The 23,965-nt window shown below is 41.0% G+C and overlaps 1 protein-coding gene across 1 annotated transcript in view; it reads left to right on the forward strand.

Moving 5' to 3' along the window:
- LOC306781607 (CUB and sushi domain-containing protein 3-like) overlaps window positions 1-23,965 on the forward strand; it is a gene marked incomplete at both ends in the record, with an annotated part of 193,213 nt that overhangs the window by 66,293 nt on the left and 102,955 nt on the right. Inside the window, 11 exons of the mRNA XM_079274535.1 lie at window positions 2,633-2,821; window positions 5,199-5,315; window positions 8,442-8,657; window positions 10,074-10,262; window positions 11,855-12,024; window positions 12,973-13,129; window positions 15,106-15,297; window positions 18,278-18,404; window positions 19,496-19,698; window positions 21,109-21,300; window positions 22,754-22,892. Of these exons, the coding sequence (XP_079130661.1) occupies window positions 2,633-2,821; window positions 5,199-5,315; window positions 8,442-8,657; window positions 10,074-10,262; window positions 11,855-12,024; window positions 12,973-13,129; window positions 15,106-15,297; window positions 18,278-18,404; window positions 19,496-19,698; window positions 21,109-21,300; window positions 22,754-22,892 (1,891 nt within the window). The remainder of the gene's footprint in view (window positions 1-2,632; window positions 2,822-5,198; window positions 5,316-8,441; window positions 8,658-10,073; window positions 10,263-11,854; window positions 12,025-12,972; window positions 13,130-15,105; window positions 15,298-18,277; window positions 18,405-19,495; window positions 19,699-21,108; window positions 21,301-22,753; window positions 22,893-23,965) is intronic.

Here is a 23,965-nt window from a genome sequence, read left to right on the forward strand (position 1 = left end):
ATGTAGGTTACATCAACAACGGACTTGAAGGGACTTACCCTAAATCCCAGTCCTCAGATTCACTGTTTTGCTTTCCAAATGTGTTCTTGCACTCTCCGGTGCAACAGAAGCCACAGGTTTAAATGTGCAAGCTTGTGGAGGAAGGTTGTCTGTGCACAGACTGACTAAGAACATCTGGGTTAGGGAGGAGAACTATTAGCTCTCAGAGGTGCTTCATCGAACACTGTGAATACCTTGGTAAAATCCTCTGCTCTTGGGAGAGTTTGTTTTACATTTTGTATTATCCACATCATGATGCATGGAGTGGTCGTCTTTGAAAAATCAAGTCGAAAAATACTCTGGACATAGTGTGACATAGTGTTTCATGATTATTTGCACTAGCACCAGTATCCTTGTCTCTCTGATGTGATTCATAAGACGTCTTATCATGTCTGTATTATTGACTGAAAGCAGTACACAAGTGCCTCTGTGTTATTATGTTTCACTCTCAAGTGCATTTTTCTTTTGTTGATGAGACTATTGAAAAGCAATAACAGTAAGATCATATTAGCTTCTTCCTTTGCAATTTAGGACACATCTTATTGCTGAAATACTTTGGGGAAACCCAGTCTTGTTCATTTGTAAAATTGGTCTTACAAAGTAAGGCTGTTGTGAATTAGGCTGTGAATCAACCGAGGCACAGGAACGCTGCATCCCATCGCCTTTGCAATGGATAACTATTCAGTCACAAAACATACAACAAAATGTTATCAAATCATATTCACGCCCATGTTTTCAATGTGTGTTTTCTCTAATTTCACTCCGAACCATTGTATTTAGATATTATTATTTTTACGTTTTCTCCCACCAAATTCCTGCACCCTGGAGGCCAGTACCAGCAATGATCAATGAATGCTCTACTTCAGGCAATATTTGTGTTGTTTCCATCCTAAAAATATCCCGTATTACTCAAGGAGAGCAAGACACATTTCCTACAGAGGACTATCAGTACAAAGGAGGAGCCCTGTTATCATCACATGAAAGATCAGTTGGCCTGGGTTGTTATACAGGTTATGAATGTTCATGACTGTAATCTAGAGCTCACAAACCACGTAATATAACTCTACTACACTGTTACCTGTGTCATTTCTTGTTGATAATTCTGTTCCACGTTGCCAAAAGTAACACTTGCTGGCCATGTAGTAGTACTACACTTCTCCTAATGGATCAAAATTCATTACAATGGGGCACTGGACATTTTCACACAATATTTGTTTGACTTGCTGAGAGTGTGTGTGTGTATCTGTCGCTGTTTGATTCTGCAGTGGATGCAATTTTACATAAATTCCACATTGTGTGCCGCCCCTTTAAATGCTCTTCATGCTGGGCTCACAGTCACTGATGCCAGACATCCCACAATGAACAGGATACTATTTGCTGACATGTCTAAGTCCCTTGACAGGGTCAATCACCTGAAACTACTGTGGCACCAGAAATTGGACTAGAACCAGGACACCTTCGAAAGAGAACAAAAGGAGATAACTAGCTTGTTTATATCTGTTCTGAATTCTCATTTGTGTGTGTGTGTGCGTGTGTGTGTATATTTACGATAAAAAAAAGACACTTAACCCAAAGTTTCCAATGATATCTTACTAGCTTGGTATATGGGAGCTCTGGAAATATGGAACGATAGATAGATTAAAAAACTGCCAGACAGGGAAATATAAATAACTGACATTAAATTATAGCTTTTGATAATCCTACTGTAGTTTAGCATAGGCTTCCCACCGATGACTTGATAACTGCTTACACAACTGTTGCCAGTCAGTGCCTAAAATCTGCATATTTTTGTTCATCAAAAACCATACTTGCATTATGAAACCTTGTTTTCTTTAACGCCAGAGGAACCAACAACTCTATCAAAGTTATTCAGACAAACTGTCAAGCAGTCAATGCAATAGAGCGTTTTTCATTATAGTCTTAACTACCGGTATGTCTTGTAATGAAACAGCCTTTGCTATTGTCTGAAATTTGACACTTTTACGGTGCAGTCCCCTTTGTGCATCATGCAATATATTTTTACCACTTTTGGGTAATATGAGCGAGCATTCATTCTAAAATGTAAAAGTCAAATAAAAGTCAAAGTAAATTGCTTACTTTGGAAAACTTGCTTTCTCAATTATGTATGCAACCCGAGACCTATCATTGTTGTGATGATTGTAATAACATCAAAGCTTCTGTCTGCACATTTTTTGGATGAATGTGACTCAGAAAGTTTACTGATTGCAAAAATAGAATTTCCATCATATTTTCCATGAATGCTGTATGACTTCAATATACCTCTATAGCTCCACAGTCCTACTTTATTTGCATATGCGAGAGCAAACCTCCTCTACTGTGTAAATAGTTGAAGAGAAAATGATGTGTGACAAAAACACACAGTTAATTGCCCAAAACTTGGTCCATAGTTGTGTCACCGCACAATGTAGACGTGTTTCTTGGTCATTATTATCATCAGTCACAGTAACGGACCACACAAACTAGAAGATACCTCAAGGTTGTGAACAAAGAGGTTTAAATTGAATTGCCAAGTTGAGGATGTACAATTGTCTCGAATCATATTCAAGAACCCGTTTGATTTTAATTTCTCTAGTGGTCACATTGGACACGTACTCCTGCATGGATCCTGGTATTCCAGTGAATGGCTTACGGTTAAGCCATGACCTGTCCATCGGCTCAACGGTGTCCTTCCAGTGTGACCCAGGATACAGGCTGAGCCACGACGAGCCACTGGTTTGTGAGAAGAACCACTTCTGGAGCCACCCACTGCCCACTTGTGATGGTACGCATACGAAATATTGACACAATTTGCAATGCATTCCAGCTCAAGCTGAAGTCTCATCCATGACGGCACAATCTCCTTTTGAGTGAATTTTTATTATATTTGTAAGATCTATATTTTTGCACACTATTTTGGTTTGTATGGGCTTACATTTACGCTCGATGACACTATGACATGTATGGCCATTTGAACACCTTGGGACGCCGCCACTTGTAACTGGCAAGAGGTTTCTAAATTAGGTTTTCCAAAGGAAACTGGATTCCTCCAGCAGCTGCTACCATTGCTATATTTTATTCTCAAACCAACAATAAAAAAAAACAAAAATGGCCTTGTTGGCAACGACACAAGCCTAAGTGACTACGGGTAGCCTACAGCAGGTCTGACGAACCAAACATAAGCTTGTCAAAGTGCTTTTTACTCAGCAAATAGACCCAGTCCTTGTGTGAACAACTGACTTGGGCTGTGATGAATCGTGGATTACTGAAGACAGATTATCCTCAACTTCAAAGCATGAAGTTCAGCATGTCCCTGGTAGTTGTGATACCTCACATATTCTCCCTCTGCCGGCTGGGTTTGTACAGGTTTGCTCTTTGTGCTGTTTAGAAGCGCACTGAAGGACAATTGTGCCGATTATTGTTGCAGTGCAAAAAAAACGTAGACGATGTCTCGAAGTCACGGATAACTCAGCTGAAAGAATATAATGAATAAAAAAAAAATATGCAAGAGTTGGCGGTGGGCACCATACCGTGCATGTGATACAGTGCTGTGTTATGCAGCTTCAGCCCAACAGTTGTCCTGATAATGTACTTCATGGCGTGGAGAGGTTTCTCCACGCCATGGGGCCAAGAGAGCCTCTAAAGTAGATCGTTTCCAAGCGTGCTCATCCACTTTTAATGACTTTATGTAATTGTGGCTCATTAATAAAATATTTAATATAATTTTGTTGGTGGGTAAGGATTCAGGCCTTGATGCTTATTTTCTTATCCGTGCTTGGTGGAGGGCTCAAGGGTGGAAGGAGAGAGGACGAGAGGGGGGTGGGTGTGTGCAGCGGTGGAGCCTCAGGCTTCTCTGTGGTCCTCCATAAACATCATCTGACATTCATTACTTTGAAAATATGTACATGCACAAGAGTTCTACTTCTAATATTTGTCAACAATTGCTGTTTTGAAGAAGGAGTCTGGATATTTGGCTGTAACAACACCACTCTTAGGTCATTCAAGCCAAAGAACACACAAACACAGACATATGCTTAACAGAGGGTAACAAAGCTTGTACATTTCTATATATGCCATTTAAAAAAAGAAGAAAAAAAGCAGTGCCCTTTATGTGATATGACCTTTTAATTTAAACACAATGACAGTTGCAGGTTGGTACAACATCCAATTTGACCGTTTAATCTTCAAACAGATCTAGCATTAACCTCCCGGTCCTCGGCAGCCAGTGAGGGTGTGATGTATCTCATTAACTTCCTTTGATAAGATAAGGAGCGCTCTGGCAGTAAAATCAATAGTCACCATGCATGAGAGTCATAATACTGCGGTGGAAATGATGTTGCTGCTTTAGACGACACTATCCCTATCACCGCTACTCTACACGGTCGGATGCAACTGGATTATCCCACCGACCTGGAAAGTAGTTGGATGCAGCTGTGGCCCAGTGGTAGAGCGGGGTCGTCCTTCAATCAGAGGACGGCGGTTCCGCTAGTCCGCGTCGAGGTGTCCTTGGGCGAGACACTTAACCCCAAATTGCTCCCGCAGACTGTGACTGCGGTGTCTCAATGGGTGTGAATGGGTAGTTAGAGTCCTGATGGGCAGGTTGCACCTTGCATGGTAGCACCCTGCCATCAGTGTATGGATGTGTGTGTGTGGATGGGTGAATGATGACATGTAGTGTTAAAGCGCTTTGAGTGGTCGGAAGACTAGAAAAGCGCTCTACAAAACCATTTACCATTGTTTCTATTTGGAAGAAATTCAAAATCACTCACAGTCACAATAAAGCCTGATGCTCTAATCCGCTGAATATGCTTGTGTCAGTTCTTGCGAATTGTAAGTAAATTCACTGGATTAATGTGTTTTCTGACAATGCCTTTCAGTTGAAGATACCATAGGAGTGGAGAGTATGGACGGATAGCTGAATTGATGAATAATTTATGTCCTGGCAGTGGGGCAGGTTTGGAGAGGAAAGAAAAACACCCCATTGTGTTGGCAGAGTTACAGGTAGTCATAAAAATAGCAGGACAGGATGTGATATGACTCAAATGCATTATTCATTTAAATTGCTCCTCTGTCTTCAGGTGAAGGATTTATTGGTTCATTTAAAACTTTCATTTCTTTTTTTCAGCAACAGTTATCATTCATTATCTTCCCTTTCTATTCAGCATCATGCGGCGGGGATATCGGGGGACCTGGAGGGATCATCTTATCACCTGGCTTTCCGGAGCTGTATCCTAACTCTCTGAACTGTACATGGACTGTAGAAGTAAGCCATGGAAAAGGTAGGAACATTTTATTTAAAGTATACATACCATGCATACTAAATTACTTACATTTTTTTTTATTTGGTACTAAGCCCTATACTGTATAGTTTAGGAACTAAGTATTGATTTCGTAAATATTTTTATTTTGCACTTGCGTAAATACTTCCAACACTGCAGTTCAATCAGACATTCAATAGTCCTCATAATGACCAAATTATAAAGCTATAAATTAAAGCGACTCCCGCTCAACAGATTCCAAGAATTTATTATTATAAAGTGAGAAGTGATTCAAGCAAATATCATTTAAATGTTCCGACTTCTTTCTCCCTTTAGCAAGTATGCAGAATATGTGAAGGGATAATATTACTCTCATTGAAGACTTAACTGTATGTGCTCCAGTATCTGAGGATTGAGTTGGATTTCTTCTTCTTCATCTTATTACACGTATTTCAGCCAAGGTTGTACAGTACACTGCTTTATACATTCCACAGTTGGATAGCATTTCACACTTCTTTTCATCATTTTTTTTCCCACCTTGTTAATTTAATGACCTGCTTTGACGTGTCAGCGGTTCACCTGGTGAGACAAATCTGGTATCTCGGTTTTATTCTCTATTTAATTGGCTTAATTCCTTTAGCACAGCTCTCACTGTCAGTTATGTGATCAGTAGCCAGTTCTCCAAGACCTGGAACATTATCATTTGAAAAGTGCACTGTGCTTATCTCAGTTCCCGAGCACCTATAGCTGTATTATCCCCGTATTTCACCGTCTTGTTATCTTCCTTCAAAAGGCCCATTGAAATGACATTTTTTACTATTTGCACATTATTCAAAACTAGCACCTCTATTTCCTCACTGTAACGTTGGTAGTTTAAATCCAGAAGGAGACCTATCAGCAATCCCTCCACTCAGTTGTTTGACATGACAAAAGCAAATTTAAGCAGTTTTTCATTTTTTGCCACGAGAAGGTGTTTAATTTGTGTTTAACAGGTAATTGTTTTTCTTGCCGTGTAAGAAGCGTTTAATATAATTACTGTCCATATATATATATAAAAACATACATACATACACTCGGCTAATAATGGCAAGATGATGGTTATATATGTGTATGTAGTTTCTAAAAGGTGTGCGATAAAGAGGTGGACTACCAAAGGACATCATCCTATCCTCCCCAAATAACCAACAAATCAAAGCTTGTTTTAACCGCACTGCATTGCTTCTTTTTTTCCTGCCTTATATATATTTAGTGACTATAACAATAACCTTACCCATGTTCTCCTATCATCAGCATTATTCTTTTCATTTCTTACATAGGTCCTTTAACATTCAACGATAACAGGAGGCACGAAACTCAACGGCACCCACAACTAAAAACCGAAAACAGCAACTCAAAATTATAGAAATTGCCTAATTACCTAATTCTAATCAAATTCGACACAGGGCCTGATACGGTGTAAGTTATTCAAAATGCCAAATTAATTTAGTGTGGGCAATTAGCAATCAAACCTCATATACGCATATAGAAAAACTGCAAAATTTGGAAGCAAAGGACTTGTGCGTAGACCTCACCCAAAACCCTGAAGCATGAGAAACAAATTTGATTAATTATAGGTGGTAAGTGATGAAAATAAGCTATTGCACATCACATTTGTAATCAGGGCCTAATTCAGCTGACTAAATATGATTTAGAGAGGCAGGGCCAAAGCCATGAAGTCCAAGGTTCTGATTTGAGATTGAAATTCCCAGAGATCCACTTGTTTCCATCATTTTAACATGGAAAAGGTTTAAAAACGTACTGGTGCAATACTTGCATCAGGTTCGGGTGTTGTACATTGTCCTACAGTCTATATCCTACATAATATACATTTTCTTTAGATAGTTTTCATTCCTCACACAGGGGACGCTTGCCTCTCATCTCTTATCACGGCACTGATCTTCCTTGAGTATTTTTGGATCCTGTGGCTACTGACTGGAAGACAAATTCATCTTTAGCGATTCCACTCAGTAATTACCAACATCCCGCACCAACTGTATTCACATATTGGGATGCCCCCTCACAGGGATGGCTCTTGATAAATTGATCATTTGGCTTGACTCTCTGTTGTGTAATTGCTGTTTTACAGAGCACAATCAATCATTTCATTTTGCTATTTATTTTATGGCCATTTGGCCATTTCTTTTTCAAGTGAGCCAAACATTGTGGAGGACATTATAGAGTCACATTCCAACAGATTCAACAGATGGCATTAAAATGGCAGTGTGCGTATTGTACTGAAAAGCAGCCAAGTGGCCATCATGGGTGGAATGAAGATGAAGAGAGTTACAGTGTGAAAATACAAGCAGGGTGTTTAGACCTAGATTTAATTTCCCAACCTAAAAGTTAAATAATAAGGTGTTGATATAACGTTTAGAATTATGTTGAACAACCGTCACACTATTTCTAATCTCTTTGCTGCTGTAGCAGATTTTCCTGTCTTTGATTACGTTTTCTCTTCTCATGTGAATCTGTGTAATTGGCCAGCTCGGCCAGTTACAGATGTTTTGCCGTCAAGTTTTAAAGATGGTTAGACCAAAGTGTGTGAAAGTGAAGCTGACTAATGCTCATGGACAGGAGGAAAGGCCATGCTTTTTCAATTACATGGAGCCTGTGAAAATCATTTCCCCTGTTTTAGTTTTCCCTGCGAGTTTGCTCTTAACTTTGCATTTTGAAATTGCCTTTAACCTTTTTTGTGTCTCTTATTATGTGTCAGATTTTCCTTTTTTCCCTTTTCATTTTAGTATGATAATTTCAGTAGCATTCACTTCAGCAGTGCTGCTGTAAGAATTAAAGGAATACAAAATGCTGAGATGGATGTTTCAGCAAACTAAACCCAAATTAATAAAACTGATTTTTAATCACGATAATGACGTTGGAAATTATAGCTTACATTTAAATTGAATAGTAGTCACATTCAGTTTGAGGTTGTTTCATTACATTTTATGTTGTGCCCTACAATGTAAACAGTAAGTCTATTTCTTAACCTTATGGGTCAGTAATGGACATGAAAACATCAAATGTATGCTTTACATATTCTATTCAAAGTCTTTTCTATAGTATCTTCCTGAAAACATCTCACGCTGGGCTATCTTATTTTCACCTCCAAAGGTGTCCAATTCACATTTTACTCCTTCCACCTGGAGGATCACCATGACTACCTTCTGATAACAGAAAACAGCAGCTTCGCCCAGCCACTCGCTCGACTCACCGGCTCGGAGAGGCCCTCACCAGTTAACGCCGGCCTATATGGGAACTTCAAGGCCCAGCTACGCTTCATTTCTGACTTCTCGATATCGCTGCAGGGATTCAACATCTCCTTCTCGGGTATGACGGCATATATGGGTTTCCTTCTGTAGGAGGCAGGCAGGGGGGAGTATTGGTAGGTGTGTAGACAGGACGGGTGAGTAAAGCTTTAAAAGAGGAAGGAAGATGAATTGGGCAGAGTGAGGATGCTGAAAATATGGTGGGTGGAGTTGTGCGGTAGAAGGCATATATGAAGCACACTGTGACGGAGAGATGGAAAGAGAGAGACGGCTCGTTCAGTGATGAGATCAAAAGTGCTCAGCTTCTCTAAAGCGTGCATGAAGTAACGCGTGAGGCGTGATTTGTTGGTCAGAATGGGAGCGGGCTTAAGGTGGACCAAGCCACAGGCTGCGCCGATCAGAGGAGGATAATTAAGAGACAACGAGGTCACGCAGGTAGAGGCTGTCTGACCGTGATGGGAATGATCATCAAAGCATGCCATGTGGGTCAGCATCCTCAGGACTGAGGAGACGGAGGGGAAGGTGGTGGTGTTGATGGTGGTGGGGGGTAAGGGAAATAATGGGCCCCCCATGCAGAGACCAGGAAATGGAGAAATTTGAGAGAGAGGTGGGAGATGGGAGGCTTAGGGAGGGGGATAGTGAGAGAGGAAAGAGATGAGACAGATGGTGATGCTGAGTGAGCAGGGTTGATGAGAGGGCGGAGGGAGAGTGAGGGAGAGAAAAAGATGGTGTGAGAGAGATATAGTAAAGTAGAAAAAGAGAGCGAGAGAGGGGGGGTCTGCTTCATGAGCATGCCGGCTAAATGTTTGACTGCTGTTCGCTGAAGTGAAGCATAACTTATGCAGCCATGAATATTCATGAAATTTAGTTTGCGAGTGTGTGTGCGTATGTCCGTGCATGCTCTGTAATTGGCATCTGTAGATTTCTTGATTAGAATTAATTTTTTAACCTTTCATGACCTTTTGATTGAAAAAAAATGTGCCAATGCTGTCAGGCCACATCCTAAGCTGTGACGCTGCTGCGTTGCTGTGTTGAAATCAATAGTTGCACGAAGTTCTGCATGCTACAAAGTATAGCCCGTGAGAGGAATGCTGCTGGGAGTAAGACCTTTTTCTTCTCATACGAGTGCCATCGACATCTCAAATGATGAGGCCACCAACAGCCCATGTGTAATAAAAATCCACGCAGGGTGGCCTAGTTTGTGGAGAGCCCATCCTTCATCCAGGGTTCAAGCTTTTGGCATGAATCCCAACCTGAGGAAGTGTCCTTGAGCAAGGCCGTTAATCCCCATGAGCCTCGGTGCTGCTTGCTTTGGGATGAACATGCACTCAGAGTTTCATTGACTTGAGCAAGAGAACGGACTATTTTTTTCCCCCTTGGGGATTATTATCAATGACAAGTACAAGCAATGAATCCTTCTAATGGAGTATTAATGATGTATTGATTCTTTCTTTTTTTTTGGCCATCTTGTTTCCAGAGTACGATCTCGAACCCTGTCAGGACCCTGGGACGCCTCGGTTTGGCTGGCACACAGGCTCCAGGTTTGGCATTGGGGACTCACTGGCGTTCCACTGCAACACAGGATACCGTCTGCAGGGGGCGAAGGAGATAGGGTGCTTGGGAGGTGGCCGTCGCATGTGGAGTGCCCCTCTGCCAAGGTGTGTGGGTACGTGGTCAGCTGCTTTTATTCCGTTTCCTTTCCTGTTTGTGTTTGTGTATTGCAGAATTTCTCACTGCTAGCCAATGTCATGTTTTAACTTTATTTGGCACAGATATGAACTTTCAAGAACTTTAGTGGAATTGGATTTAGTTAAGTAGACCACAATGAAATGCTCAGACCTGTAACTAATACCGATGTGAGCTGCTAGGTTAAGGTTCTTTGAACAACATTCAGAGCATTAAGATAGCTGCACTCAGCTATTTGCAATGTAAAGATATAGTGGAGTAATGTCCACTTGAGCAGAGAATGAAGTAGTTCTCCTGCCATTCAGGATGGCCGACAGCGTCGTCGTTTGCACTGTTAGCACCTTTAGCTGCGAGCCGCCGACTCCGTCGCCGTGTTCAAAGCCGTTGAGAGGCAACAGATATGCTCTCAATTTCAAGTGTCGCCCCTTTCAAACTATCCTTTGATAGCTCGATTCCACTGATGAGTGCTCCAAGGTCAGGCAGATAGGAGTTCAGTGACAATACCGCTGTACTGAATTTATTTTATTTTTTTGTCCCAGACAAACTCAATTCAATTATTTGCACATTTTAAGAGCTGACTCCAGAGATCTAGTTGTTTCATAGAGAGGCTTTGTGTCATTTAAACTAGTTCCATTGAGGCATGGGACAATATGAGGATTTCATAACACAATTATCCGAGCCAAGATCATTGTTTCACGATATTATCTCGACAATCATCAAACCAATGCTTAAACCTCTTAAAATGGCACTAAAACATACAAGAATCTTTTTACCTTACCTTTAGTTGAGAGACAAATGTTTTTATTGCATCAGAGAAAAGACACAAAAACGAGTCAAAATCACAGAAGTAAAGGATAAATACACTTTAGAAAATAGCAACATTGTGCGAGTCATTTCTCTCTCGCATGAGAATTGCTGTTTTTCGGTGTGAAGCAGGCTCCATTTGTCACTTCCATACAATGATAGCGAGCTAGACAGCTTTTTCATGTAACTAAGGCATCAGCAGTCGGCCTTGCTTCTGAATTTATTGTATATGAAAAATGAAGATATCAGAAACACCGATCGTGTCATTAAATTCAAGAAAAGTTCTTCGTACACTTATCCTTGGTTTGAGAGAGGAGACTTTGCTTTTCATAAACTCACTCAAATGAAATGCTAATGTGGAACACACTCGAGTATATTTGCCCAAAGAAGTTCTGTCAGGCCGAGCAAAGAGCACCCGAGGGGACACGATCCCTTTTATTTCTAGTGCCGTCTGCCGTGACCCTCCAACATCGGCCCTCCAGTTACATTGCGCAGGTGTAACACCGCATAGTCGTCATGGGGTCAGAGACCTCGTCTCAGCCTGAATTGAATCTCCTTGTGTGGAGGGCCGAACATGTTTTTGCACAACCCTGAAAGGACTGCTATGACGCCGTACATTTTACATAACAATAGTGCTTGGAAACAAATATTCATGAAGGCCCGGTTCTCTTCTTTTAATTGATGAGTTTTAAAGTACCGGTAGGCATGCTCTTGTTTTTTAAGTAAAACAAATACGTTAACTATTTTTGTCTGTTTGTTTTCTTGCAGCGGAGTGTGGATCGACAGTCTCCAACAACGAGGGAGCTATTTTGTCCCCAAACTATCCAATGAACTATGACAACAGCCACGAATGTGTGTACAGCATTCATGTCCAAACAGGCAAAGGCATCAACATCACTGCCAGCAACTTTCATCTTGCACAAAGTGACATCCTTAAGGTAAGGGCAGAATACAGCTGCTCTTCTTTGTCAAAGTCAAATATATCTGTGTAATTGTTTTATTTATGTTCAAGAACAAGAGGCAGGTCCTGGTGCTCATTTTTATACATACAACACCAGGAAACCCAGAAAAAAGCTGAATTATTTTGCCTCGAAAGTCAAAAAATAGGTCAAACAGTAGTAGCAGCAGCAGTTTTCCTTTGGGAAGGAAGGGATTGCTTTCTTTGCTCAAGGGCATTTTAACAGTTTTTGTAGGCACCAAACATGTGATGCAAATGACTATGTAGCCTCCACTTCACAGCTGGAATGCACTCTTTTTGGGATGCAGATGTCTTGTCGAATGCTCCAATTAACAGATCATTGTAGCCTACTATCAGTGTGTCTAGTGTTGGCGTCGTGTAGACGGTAATCTCTTGTACTTAGTCATTTTGTGAGCATCTGAAAAGTGAAAAGACTTGCGTAGAGAGCTAAATTGACTTGAAGAAAGGGAAAAACAAGACAGAGAGGGCCCCAGCAGTATTTCAAAGGATTTTTTTAGTTATTTCACAGATCTCAAACAGAAATTCGTAGGAGTTTAAAAGGGTCCTTCTCCAACAAATAAGTTCCATTAGGCATGTGGATCAAAAAGGATCTGCGATAAAAAATGCAATTATGTTAAGCAACAAAAACACACTCTTTGCTTGGAGAATGCACTGCTTTTAAACTCTCATTGTATTTTAGTTCTAATATAATATTTGGTTAATAATTATGGTCACTCCAATAAACATTTTACATCTCATTTAGGACATTTATTTTCAATAGATGGGCCATACATAACACAGAATATGCACTCACAGCTTCTTTATAATCGTGGCTATTTCTTCAGTATTACTATTTAATTCTTCTTATATTATTCCTCCATGAGCAGCAAGACTCTCCATCATGTTCTTCTTCTCTGTCTCTGCTCAGGTGTATGACGGTAAAGACGGTGCAGCCCTACTCCTTGGCACATACACGGGCACGTCGATGCAAGGTCTGTCACTTACCACCACCTCAAACTATCTGTGGCTTGAATTTTACTCTGACCAGGAGGCGACAGCAGCGGGGTTCCGGCTCATATACCGCAGTGAGTCGCATTTCATTTCCCTGGAGTGGAAGGGCCCTAAAGCTTTTCCAAATGAGTGAATTTAGCCTCACTTCAAGTGCCAGGCATTTCAAGTAGCAAGAATTTTAAAGAACATTTTAATTGACCCTCACCCAGCGCCACCATGTCTTTCACTGTCAGGGTATCCATTAAACACAGCATGGTGTTTATGTGCCATTCCTGCAGGGAAATTAGCCTTTTTTCTCCCTCTGCTTCTCTTTATGTGAATCCGTTATCCCGCTTTTTTCATTGCCTTCTACCCCTGCAATTAGTGCCCATGGCTGCCGAACTGTACCTTGTTAAAACAGGTGAATTATTATCGGGATTGTTGCGCATTAGCAATGTGTATGTGCATCTCCTGTATAGTGTGTTACCTCCACATACAGTATGGGTTTGTGTGTATTGACAGTTTGGATTATTGCTGTAAGTGCGCCAGCAATAGATGGCTTTTGTTTCTCCCCCTAATTGGCTTGCTGACTGTGTATTGTAGCTAACCGTTTCAAATTTATTACTGTGACGAGATAATGTTTTGGTGACACTGCGTTTTGCAGTCCAATTTAAAGTGTTTTTGTGTTTCACCTGCAATTGAGCTCTCTGAATTCTTTCCGTCTACCAGTGTGGTTTTTAAGGTAGAATTCAACATAGTTCGTGAAAATGGCAGCAGGCCAAGTGCTGTTTTGACTTGAATAGTATGAAAGCCAAAAAAGTTTTTAGCTAACTTGCAGTTACTTGACTTACTCCACACTTCATCTGTCTGTGATAATTGCACCAAATATGCCAGGCTCAAACTGTTATACTATAGCTCACATTAAAAAAACGTTTTGCTGTGGTGCAGTTCAGCATTACTCAGGGTTTTGGGTTTGCGAACCTGACAGGCCTGCAAAAACAATAACAAAATGTACATTAATCAGTTATATGTAGTCATTTACAACAGCTAAATAATTGCCATCAGCATCTAAATGTTCAGAAGAAATGTTGGTTTAATTACGAGGTGCCTTTCGAATTACAAAATTAGCTGTAATTGAGTATCGCATAATTCGATTTCATTTCTTATTTTTCCACGGATGTGCACAAGGTAAAATGGCTAGGAGTGTAAACGAGCCCTCGTTATCCATCTCAAAAGTGCAATCTTAACTTGGTCTTTTACCTGAATGAATAGCTCTTTTCAACTCGGAGAGGCTTGACTGATGCATGAACAGCACGAGGGCAAGTAGAGGGTGTGATATGGGCAGCTTAAATCTCGTCTGAACACGGAATCGAATCATGTTTTCATGACTCTGCTCCCAAAAGTGCAGAGGTAATTTTCTAAATGTGAGCAGTAACTGCCGGAGATTTATACTGGGCATGACACTTGTAATACCACCATAACATCTGGCATGGGCATGGACCTCGCTGTGAGAAGAGACCATAAATCAGCACTGCTGGGTTTATGTGCGGCCACTGTCGCTGCATAGAAGAACACTTACATTTAGTACATAAAAGAGAAGAATACAATACACGGCCATGGTCAAGTTCAAACACAGCGAGCGAAAGAGTTATTGCAACAATTCCTTGTTTTGTGGCTTGTTTATTTTATTTCCTTTGTATTACCCCCGCAGTCTTACGAGTGGCCGGACTGTTTCTCAGTCGTGGTAAATGCCCACACTCAATTGAACGTTTAATTGTGAACATCTAATTGTGCTCTCTATCCGAGAGGAATCTTTTACTGCCGAGAGATATAATGGGACTGTTAGTCCAGCCCCCAACTGGAATTTAATTCTCAAAGCTTAATCAGTAGCCCTTTTACAATACAGATAAATGGGAATGTGGCACTGGTTTACAGAATGGTTGCTCTCCAGTGGACTTCGTTTAATAATGCTGACAAAGAGTTAATGTTCTTCATATTATACCATTCTTCAACTCGTATTCTTCTCCACCCTTTTCCCCTCCTCCTGTGCCTCTCACTGGTACTCGTCCAGGCTTTGAGCTATCCCACTGTGATGATCCAGGTGTGCCGCAGTTTGGCTTCAAAGTCAGCGACCAGGGTCACTTTGCTGGAAGTGCCATCACCTTCGGCTGCGACCAAGGTTACACCCTGCACGGCAGGGGCGTACTCCAGTGCATGACCGGGGATAGGAGGGCGTGGGACAACAACCTGCCGTCATGTATAGGTAATCCTTTCTGTCTGTATCTCTATGCTGTCTTCATCTCAATTTGCGGTCCCTGTCTCCCGGTCTTTGTCCGTCTCGCTTTTCACTCCCCCGCTGTTGTATCTTATGTTATTATTCAGTCCAGGCTCGGTGTCAACATTGCTCAGCTAGGTGTTAATCCGAAGGTTTTATCCCAACATGATATCTACTTAATTGAACTGTGTTGAAAGAAACGACACTGCTTGTCATTTTGTTAGAGCAGGGGTGCCCAATACGTCGATCGCGATCGACCGGTCGATCGCGGAGGTAGTGCGGGTAGATCGCATGCCATTCAAAAAAAATTTGATTTCCTCATGGCATTTGCCACTTGATTTTCTAACACATGGGTCACCACGTATGCGTGGTCAACCGCAAAACTCCGGTGAGCTCATTCGTTAGCCTTCCAATTTATTTCTACTAAAGAATCTAAAGCTGCAGCGCCATGATTTGGGAAACTTCCAAAACCTGGCGTCAGAACTGGAGACTCAGCGGAAGGCGTGTGCGTAACTCGACAGCGCGCGCTACACAGAGCAGGTTGACAAGTGTCTGTCAGAGTTTGACAAACGCTTTCCAGACTTTGCTTTACTCGAGCCAGTTGCTACACTTATGTGCTGCACATTTGGGGAAGATATTGAGGTTGATTCACTCGCATCAAAAATGTCAACGCTGTTTCACCTGAACTCGTCTGGAGTGGAGGATGAGATTCTGACACTGCAAGCTAACATTCAGCTGAAGTCCAGGGCTCATGGACAGTTTCCTCAGAGAGGAAAATTACCCAAACATGAGGACATGTGATACCTTCTTGACTGCATTATTCAGCTCTACTCATTTATGTGAGTCAGCCTTTTCCCACATGAAGAACATTAAGACCAAACACCGTTCCACCATGACTGATGATCATTTGAAGTCTGCTTGAGGCGGACACCAGCAGCTACTGTCCGAATATGCAACTCTGGCCAATGCCATTCAGTGCAAGTCATCAGAGTAAGGTCATGACCAAAAATGTACAGAATTGTATTGTGCCATAAGGGTTCATGCAGTTATGCAAGGTATGCCAACATATATTGTAAATATAAAGTATACTCAGTATGTCATACAAAGAATTTACTTTAAAATCCTGCTGTTGGTTTACAAAGCACTGAATGGTTTAGGGCCAAAATACATCTCTGATCTGCTGCTACCTTATGAACCATCCCGACCCCTCAGGTCGTCTGGGACCGGTCTACTTTCTGTTCCCAGAGTCAGAACTAAACATGGAGAAGCAGCGTTCAGTTTTTCTGCTCCAAATATCTGGAACAAAGTCCCAGAAAGCTGCAGGTCTGCTGAGACCCTCAGCTCATTTAAATCAAGATTGAAGACCTTTCTGTTTGCTGCTGCCTTTAATTGAACCACATTCAATTCATATATTAATCAATTTCCTGCATTTCTGCATTTTACTACTGTATTTTATTTCTTACACTGTTTAAAAAAAAAATGTTTAATGCAATGAATGTTCTTAATTGTTTTTAAATCTCCTTTTTCACCTTATGTTTTGATGCTTTTAATGGTTTTATGTGAAGCACTTTGAATTACCTTGTTGAAATGTGCTATACAAATAAACTTGCCTTGCCTATATATATATATATATATATATATATATATATATATATATATATATATATATATATATATATAAATAGATATTCAGCATTTTTAATGTAGGTAGATCATTTTGACTTCGTCATTTTAAAAGTAGCTCGCAAGCCGAAAAAGTGTGGGCACCCCTGTGTTAGAGAATTCAAACCGCTCTGATGTTTTGTTTTAAATCATTGATCTCTCTGTGTGTTCTGGATGCAGATATATTCACGAAAGTGAAGCAATCTGGATTGCCGTTGAACGTTTGCTGTGATGCTCTGACTCCGTTTAAGTCATAGGCTGTGCCATTTAGATATTTGATAATAATTGAAATAAGTGCTGATCCATGACTTGTACAGTCTTGGCTGTCCTTTCATATTGAAAATGTGCTGAGACAGGGAAATGATAAAGCTATTACCTGCACCCTGTTAGAGTCTGGAAGGTGTTGTGACAGTGTCTGTTTCTTGATGTCTAGCAGTGATGGATTAAGGTAAAATAATGATTTATCAATTCCTGATGTGTCCAAAATTGCTCTTTAAATGCCACCCTGTCCAACTGCCTTGTTCAATGATACATGTATTTGTTCCTTTTTCCCTGAAAAGACTTCAGTCTGGCATTGTGGCATGTTCAATACCATCACAGAAAAAACAGTCTATTGATTAACTGTTGAACAGCGCTGGATCACTGAATGGTCAATATTAATAGTGAGCTATGTATCTGTGCGCTGACTGTGAAATGGGATTTCCAGCCCATTCCTCCAGGGCCACGTTCTGGCCCCTGTCAAGGTCTTTTACATTTGCCTGTGTTATGATACTGATTATAGCCTACCACTGTGGCAGTCTAATGCAATTTTCCTATTAATTAAGTGCCGTTTGTTCTGTAATATAGATAGCAAGATGATAGCCAGGGGAGAGACACCATAGATTGGATGACAAGATATTCCTTCAATGATTAACATTTGTAGCAGTGTCCTCCCTGCAGGTTAAAGCCCAGCCCATACATGGTCTGAACGCAGTCTTTTTAAAGTTAATTAACGGCATCATTAGAAGGTATACTTGGAGGCAAAAGAAGTTTTCCATTTGTGACTATTTCTGCCCAGGCGGGAAGTCCTTGTTGCAGTCCCATTACCTGTTGGAAAAAGGAAATTGTTGATTTTCAGCAGAATTTAAACTGTTGCTCATTAGTCCTCATTGTAGATGCTGAGCTTCAGTGATCTTGGACTTTGGTTTCAACATGCTGTATGGACGCTTGCGTGTGTGAATGTGTCTCTATTTCCTCTTGTGTGAGTTAGCATTTTTTGCAGGGTTTTATGTATTTTGTGTTCACTCATGTGTGTGTTTGCATGCAGCGGAGTGTGGTGGGAGTTTCAAGGGTGAGTCCACAGGACGTATCCTCTCTCCGGGGTATCCCTTCCCCTACGACAACAACCTAAGGTGCACCTGGACAATCGAGGTCAACTCTGGCAACATTGTCAGGTAACTCAAGTTGCTGTTAACATGGTCACATAATACATGCATATTTATTCATATATCAAGTAGAAATGAAAAATTGTTTGCTCGTGTCTTTTTCAAACTCAGCCATTTATTTTAGAAAATCATCATCGTATCGAATATTTTATTAAGATGTGCAATAATTCATCACAATATGCTGATGTATTTTAGCACCATTACTCATGAAATATGGTGTTGAGGAAAGAAATATATAATTGGGCCTTAAATGATTCGTCTTTTAAAGAAAATGTTGAAATCGACATCGACACAATAAGACACTCAGTGAGTTTGTGTGATGAAACTAAAGGGAATTTGATTGGCAATTACGCGAGACGGCAGTTTTTAACACAAGGAAAATGTCTCGAAGTTAAATCATTTGAATTGATTCAAATTCGTCTTAAATTGAGTGAGGTCATCAGAACTTGACCTGACCATGAAAGACGAGTTCAGTTCAGAAGTTCAGTTGAGATTTTAAACATGAACAATTCTCCTCAGAAACTAGACGTCATCAAGAGAAGCAGCCTGCAGCAGCTCCATTAACAACGATTGTGGAGGACTTTGTAGACACTGTGACAGCACCCAGGGGAATGTTCCCGAGACAAGGAAGCATTTTTATTTTTTTTGGTTGAGAGCTCCTAGTATAACTGTGAAATAAAACCCATTTGGGCTTAGAGGTCGAAGTAAACATGGTATGATTTCATGAAGTCAGCCACACTATCTGTCAGAAGAACTGCTTCTGGCCGTCTTTTGATGGGATTGCAGATAAATCTGTGCTCTCATATTTCTAACTTTGCCAGAAATTGATTGATGGCACCAAATCTCAACTGAAATACCCAAAAGCATGGGAAACACGGCTTCTAGACGGAGCTCTCCTCTGAACTCAATTTAAACTCGCTAAGTTCGGCACTCATTTTGCTCGCCTTCTTGACAACATTTGTCTTTGTTGCATCAGTTGTGAACACAACCGTCATTAATCCAACTACGTGTGAATGAATATACCAGCTGAATTCATTTCAGTCTGATCACATGTTAAATGTAAAGACTTGACTTAAACTCCTTGTGTTCACCTCTCCCAGTCTCCAGTTTCTTGCGTTTGACACAGAGGCGTCCCACGACATCTTCAAGGTGTGGGACGGGCCTCCTGACAACGAGATGTCTCTGCAGGAGGTCAGCGGCTCGCTGCTGCCTGAGGGCATCCACTCCACTCTCAACATCGTCACCATTCAGTTTGAGACTGACTTCTATATCACCAAGTCTGGCTTTGCCATCGACTTCTCCAGTAAGAATTTCCTTCCGACTACTTGATGTGCGATAGATGTTTACTGTGATTTGTTTGCTCTTAGTGAGTCAGGTATTCCACTTGGCTTATGTAGGTAAATGTACGAGTACACGTAGGTTGTATATTGCCTAACGTGACAGTTTTGTCATACCTTTTATGAAATTTAAGGTAATATGATGCAGAGTATGTCTGTTTGTACAGACATTAAGTGTTTTCACCACATAAGCATGAAAGTAGAATGTCAAAGGTTCATACCATGTTGAATTCATGTCCCCAAAGTATGTAAAATGATCAAACGGAAGTATGGTGCGGCTTCTAATTTGAACATTTCCTCATTGTGGACCGCTCAGTATTTGATGTAATCTTTAAACCATGTCTCGATGAGCAGTGAAAGTACCAGGTTTTTCACAGTTGACTGCTGGCAGTCTACTAATGCAGTCTACATGTTCTGCTGATGAACAGTTTCAAAGCCAAGCACCAGAGTACAGCGGTTCCATAGAGCCTCTTGTATGCTGTGTGTGCTGGGTTCGTATTTTCTTTTTGATTTTCTTTAGTACACAAGCATAATGTAAAAATCAATTACATGGGATTCACTTAATGCTTTGAAAGCTGGGATCGATTCTGGAGACGCATACTGCACTGAAATACCCAGTTTGCCTCAGGCTAGTAGTTTTCAGAACCAAAAACCGCGTTGTGTTAAGTGAGCTTCTTCAGACCTTCTTCAATGACTGACAGTGTCTCGTGGATGGTGGCCAGGATATTTTTGAGGATATCAGTGTATTTTCAGGTTTTAAGCTGTTTGTAGTACAATAGAAAGAACCTTTTTTTCAATTTGAAGAGATAAAGTTACACTTTCTTCCATCATCCATGTAGAATTGAGGTTCAGTGTCTCTCTATTACAGTATGAACTAGTATGATCACCTCTTTGTACAGATATTCAGATAGTTACATGTATTGTGCCGAGTATGTCATCTATTAAACACATCATATACAATATGATCACCATTACCTTTAAATTCACATTAACATGTTTTCCTTGTGTACCGGCTACTTTTTTTGTGTTTTTGATAAAAAAGCAACACCACTAAACTGCAATATGCTTAACTGCATTAAGTCTCTCAATAACGTCTGTCAAAAGGGGAATATTTGAAGGATCCATCAGATTTTACCAGATCAATCTGGTAACTCTGGGCTCTGCAGCTGTGGTTTAGGAAAACACAGCAGGATTCTGACTGATATCAGTCAGTAATCTGTTCTGTGGACTTACTCTGTTTGAGCAACAGTTGCAGCTTGACAGCTGCACGATATGAAACTCCTTGCGTGTGCGTGTCTGTGTTCTCTCGTGCAGTCATTGATTCTGTTTTACTTTGCATGCACGCGTGTGTGCTCACATGTGCGTTTGTCCTTCAGGTTCGCTTGCGACAGCTTGCAGAGATCCAGGCATTCCCATGAATGGTAGTCGCAACGGGGAAGGGCGGGAGCCCGGTGACTTGGTGACATTCTCTTGTGATCCGGGATATGAATTGCAGGTGGAGAGCAGAATCACCTGCATCCAAGTGGAAAATAGATACTACTGGCAACCCAGCCCTCCAAGCTGCATCGGTGAGAAAGAGGGAGATGGTGTGAGTTAGAGAGAGGAGGGGGGAGATGGAGAGAAGGAGGGAGGTGTAGGGGATCAGAGTGAAAGAGAGATGAAGAGGGAGCGAGGGAGTTTTTCTATTAACTGGCTGTAGCAGAGAATATAATTCTCTCACTGATGTCTTAAGAATATGTGCAGGATAAACAAGAGCCTTCAGATATGTTTGAGTCGCTGCCAACTCTTATGTGGACAAATCCACTTCTGAGTACTCTACGGGCTCCCAACACATTGTCTTATAAGAGCTTAACAGCTAATTACTTAACAATGCAATTAGAAATAATTACACGAAGTAGGTCCAAAGAAACCAAGATGTTTCTGCCAGAAGGTCTAACAGAGTTTGTTTTCCAGGCCAGGATAGAGCGAGGCGTTTGTAAGTCTCGCCATGCAATCACAAGATGACACGACTCAGAATAATATAATAAGCGGGTCTGTATGAGTGGAAACCTGATGTCAATGTTAGCTTTCCTTTTGTAACTCTCTGTAAGTGGTACCATGCCACATAAGAGCAACATACTCGTCAGCGTGTTATAACACTTCTTCATAGTGAAACATGACAACTGGCAGTTTATTCATCAAACTCAACGGATGACAAGTAAAGCCTTTTGTGAGGCTTTAAGATTTAAGCACAGAGAGTATCCTCTGACATGCTGAGGCACTACAAAATGTCCTTTTTAAAAATCATTCAGACATAATCCATCTCGCTAAATCCGTGTGCCTGACTTGATTAATTTGTCTTAATACCTTGTGAGTTACATATCTGCCTCATGTCTTAATGAGATCCAAGAGTCACATATCAACAAACAGCAGACAACATTATCAAGATAACATGACAAGCAATGAACAATAAGTCAATTGAAGTAGGCACTTGGATTATTGAAAGAGTTGCAGAGGTCTAAATCCAAAAAAAAACCCAGTACTGAGATCCATGTTCTGTTTGAATCATGTACAGTTGAAAGGTTTATTCCCCATATGTATCATATGTTATGCTCTCCTGATATATATATATATATATATATATACAACCACACAGGGATACATTTGTGTGCAGTGTTGACCTGTTGAGCACCGAATAAAACACCTAATAGGCTACATCAGAAATGATTGGAAAATGTACCAGAAAGAATCCAAAGGTAAGTATGTAGGGAGTGTATGTAGGGAAACGATGGCATAGTCTTTCTAATGCCGTGGCTTGTGGCCTGATGTCATTGCAGTACCTGACTGTTGTTGCTGATAAAGGTCGACAAAGGTCATGGAATTTGAGTCAATTATATTTAATGATCTACTAGGATTCCTACCTGTTTCTAACTGAATGCAGCTCAGCCACAGACGTTTGCAGCCGGTCCGGCACCTTTTTAAAGGTTTTCTTTGTGACCACCGTGAGCCCTTTTTCATCCATCTCTTTTTCCTTTTTTCAAGCTCCTTGTGGTGGGAATGTGACTGGGTCTTCAGGATTCATCCTCTCTCCCAACTACCCGCACCCCTACCCACACAGCAAAGACTGCGACTGGCTTATTGCTGTCCACTCTGACTATGTCATTTCCTTGGCTTTCATCAGGTGATTCAAGCTGCTACAATGTCAATTTCACTGCTTTTAGCTGATTTTAGTCGAGACATAAAACGAAACGGCACTAAATGAAATTGTGGTGACACTGGATGTCTAAATGGCCAGATGCAATATAAAAAACATACAGTCACAGCTGCAGCTTTTACATTTTAAAGCACATGGGTTTGACACATTCTTTTACACGTTTGATTCACATGATTGGATTTAATTTAAAACAATCATTAAAAAGAAATCTGTTTCTACGGGAGATGAACAGTAGCTCCAGTAACAATAACAGTGGGATAGAAACAAATAAACCAGTTGTCCTTTGAGTACATGGTCCAGCAGCTTACAAGATGAAGCTTTCCCCAAACCTGCGGTATGTTTGTAACCTACCTGGAACAGAAAGGAGTCAGTTGTTAGTGGCTGCACAGCGACTCAGATTGTGCGTTTGGAATTGCTTGTTTTCTGCAGTGGAACCAGCTATAACGTCATAGTATTGAGCAAAGTTGGCCATGTGTGTTAAGCAGAGGACCTGAGTTTGAGTCCAGGTGTGTTGGGAGATTAGGGGGAAAGCAGAAGTACTTCCACAAATACATAGGAGGCAGGTATTCCTGCCACTTTGCTGAAATGTGGTGAAATAAGATTTCTGGATGAATACTGTATATTGCTGGCAGAACTGCCATACGAGTGCCACTCCTTTCCGAGGCTGAAAACACTCAGACCATAAACTTTACATTATTAATTGCAATCTAAATATGTAGCAGCAATCCTGGCAGAGCAAACTCACAGATGGGCCCGAGGGCACCTTTCTTGACTGAGTCTTATTTTCATCGTCGTTTCATGAAGGGCTGGAGAAGGAGCATGTGTACATTGTCTCTGCTGCACTTGCACCCACTTTCCCTCTTCTCGCGGTGAAGGAGAGCGAGTCGCCATGTTTCTTTCTCAACGTTGTCCTTCAAAACAAACATCTAATGGAGTTAGCACAATGCTGCGTTTCCCTTGGGGATGCCAAATGAAAGGATGAAGTTATGATTTTAAATTGGAGTTGCCTTGATCCAACTCGAATGCAATTATCTCCAAGC

This window comes from Melanostigma gelatinosum (genome assembly GCF_949748355.1).
Source record: "Melanostigma gelatinosum genome assembly, chromosome: 9".
Lineage (NCBI taxonomy): Eukaryota > Metazoa > Chordata > Actinopteri > Perciformes > Zoarcidae > Melanostigma > Melanostigma gelatinosum.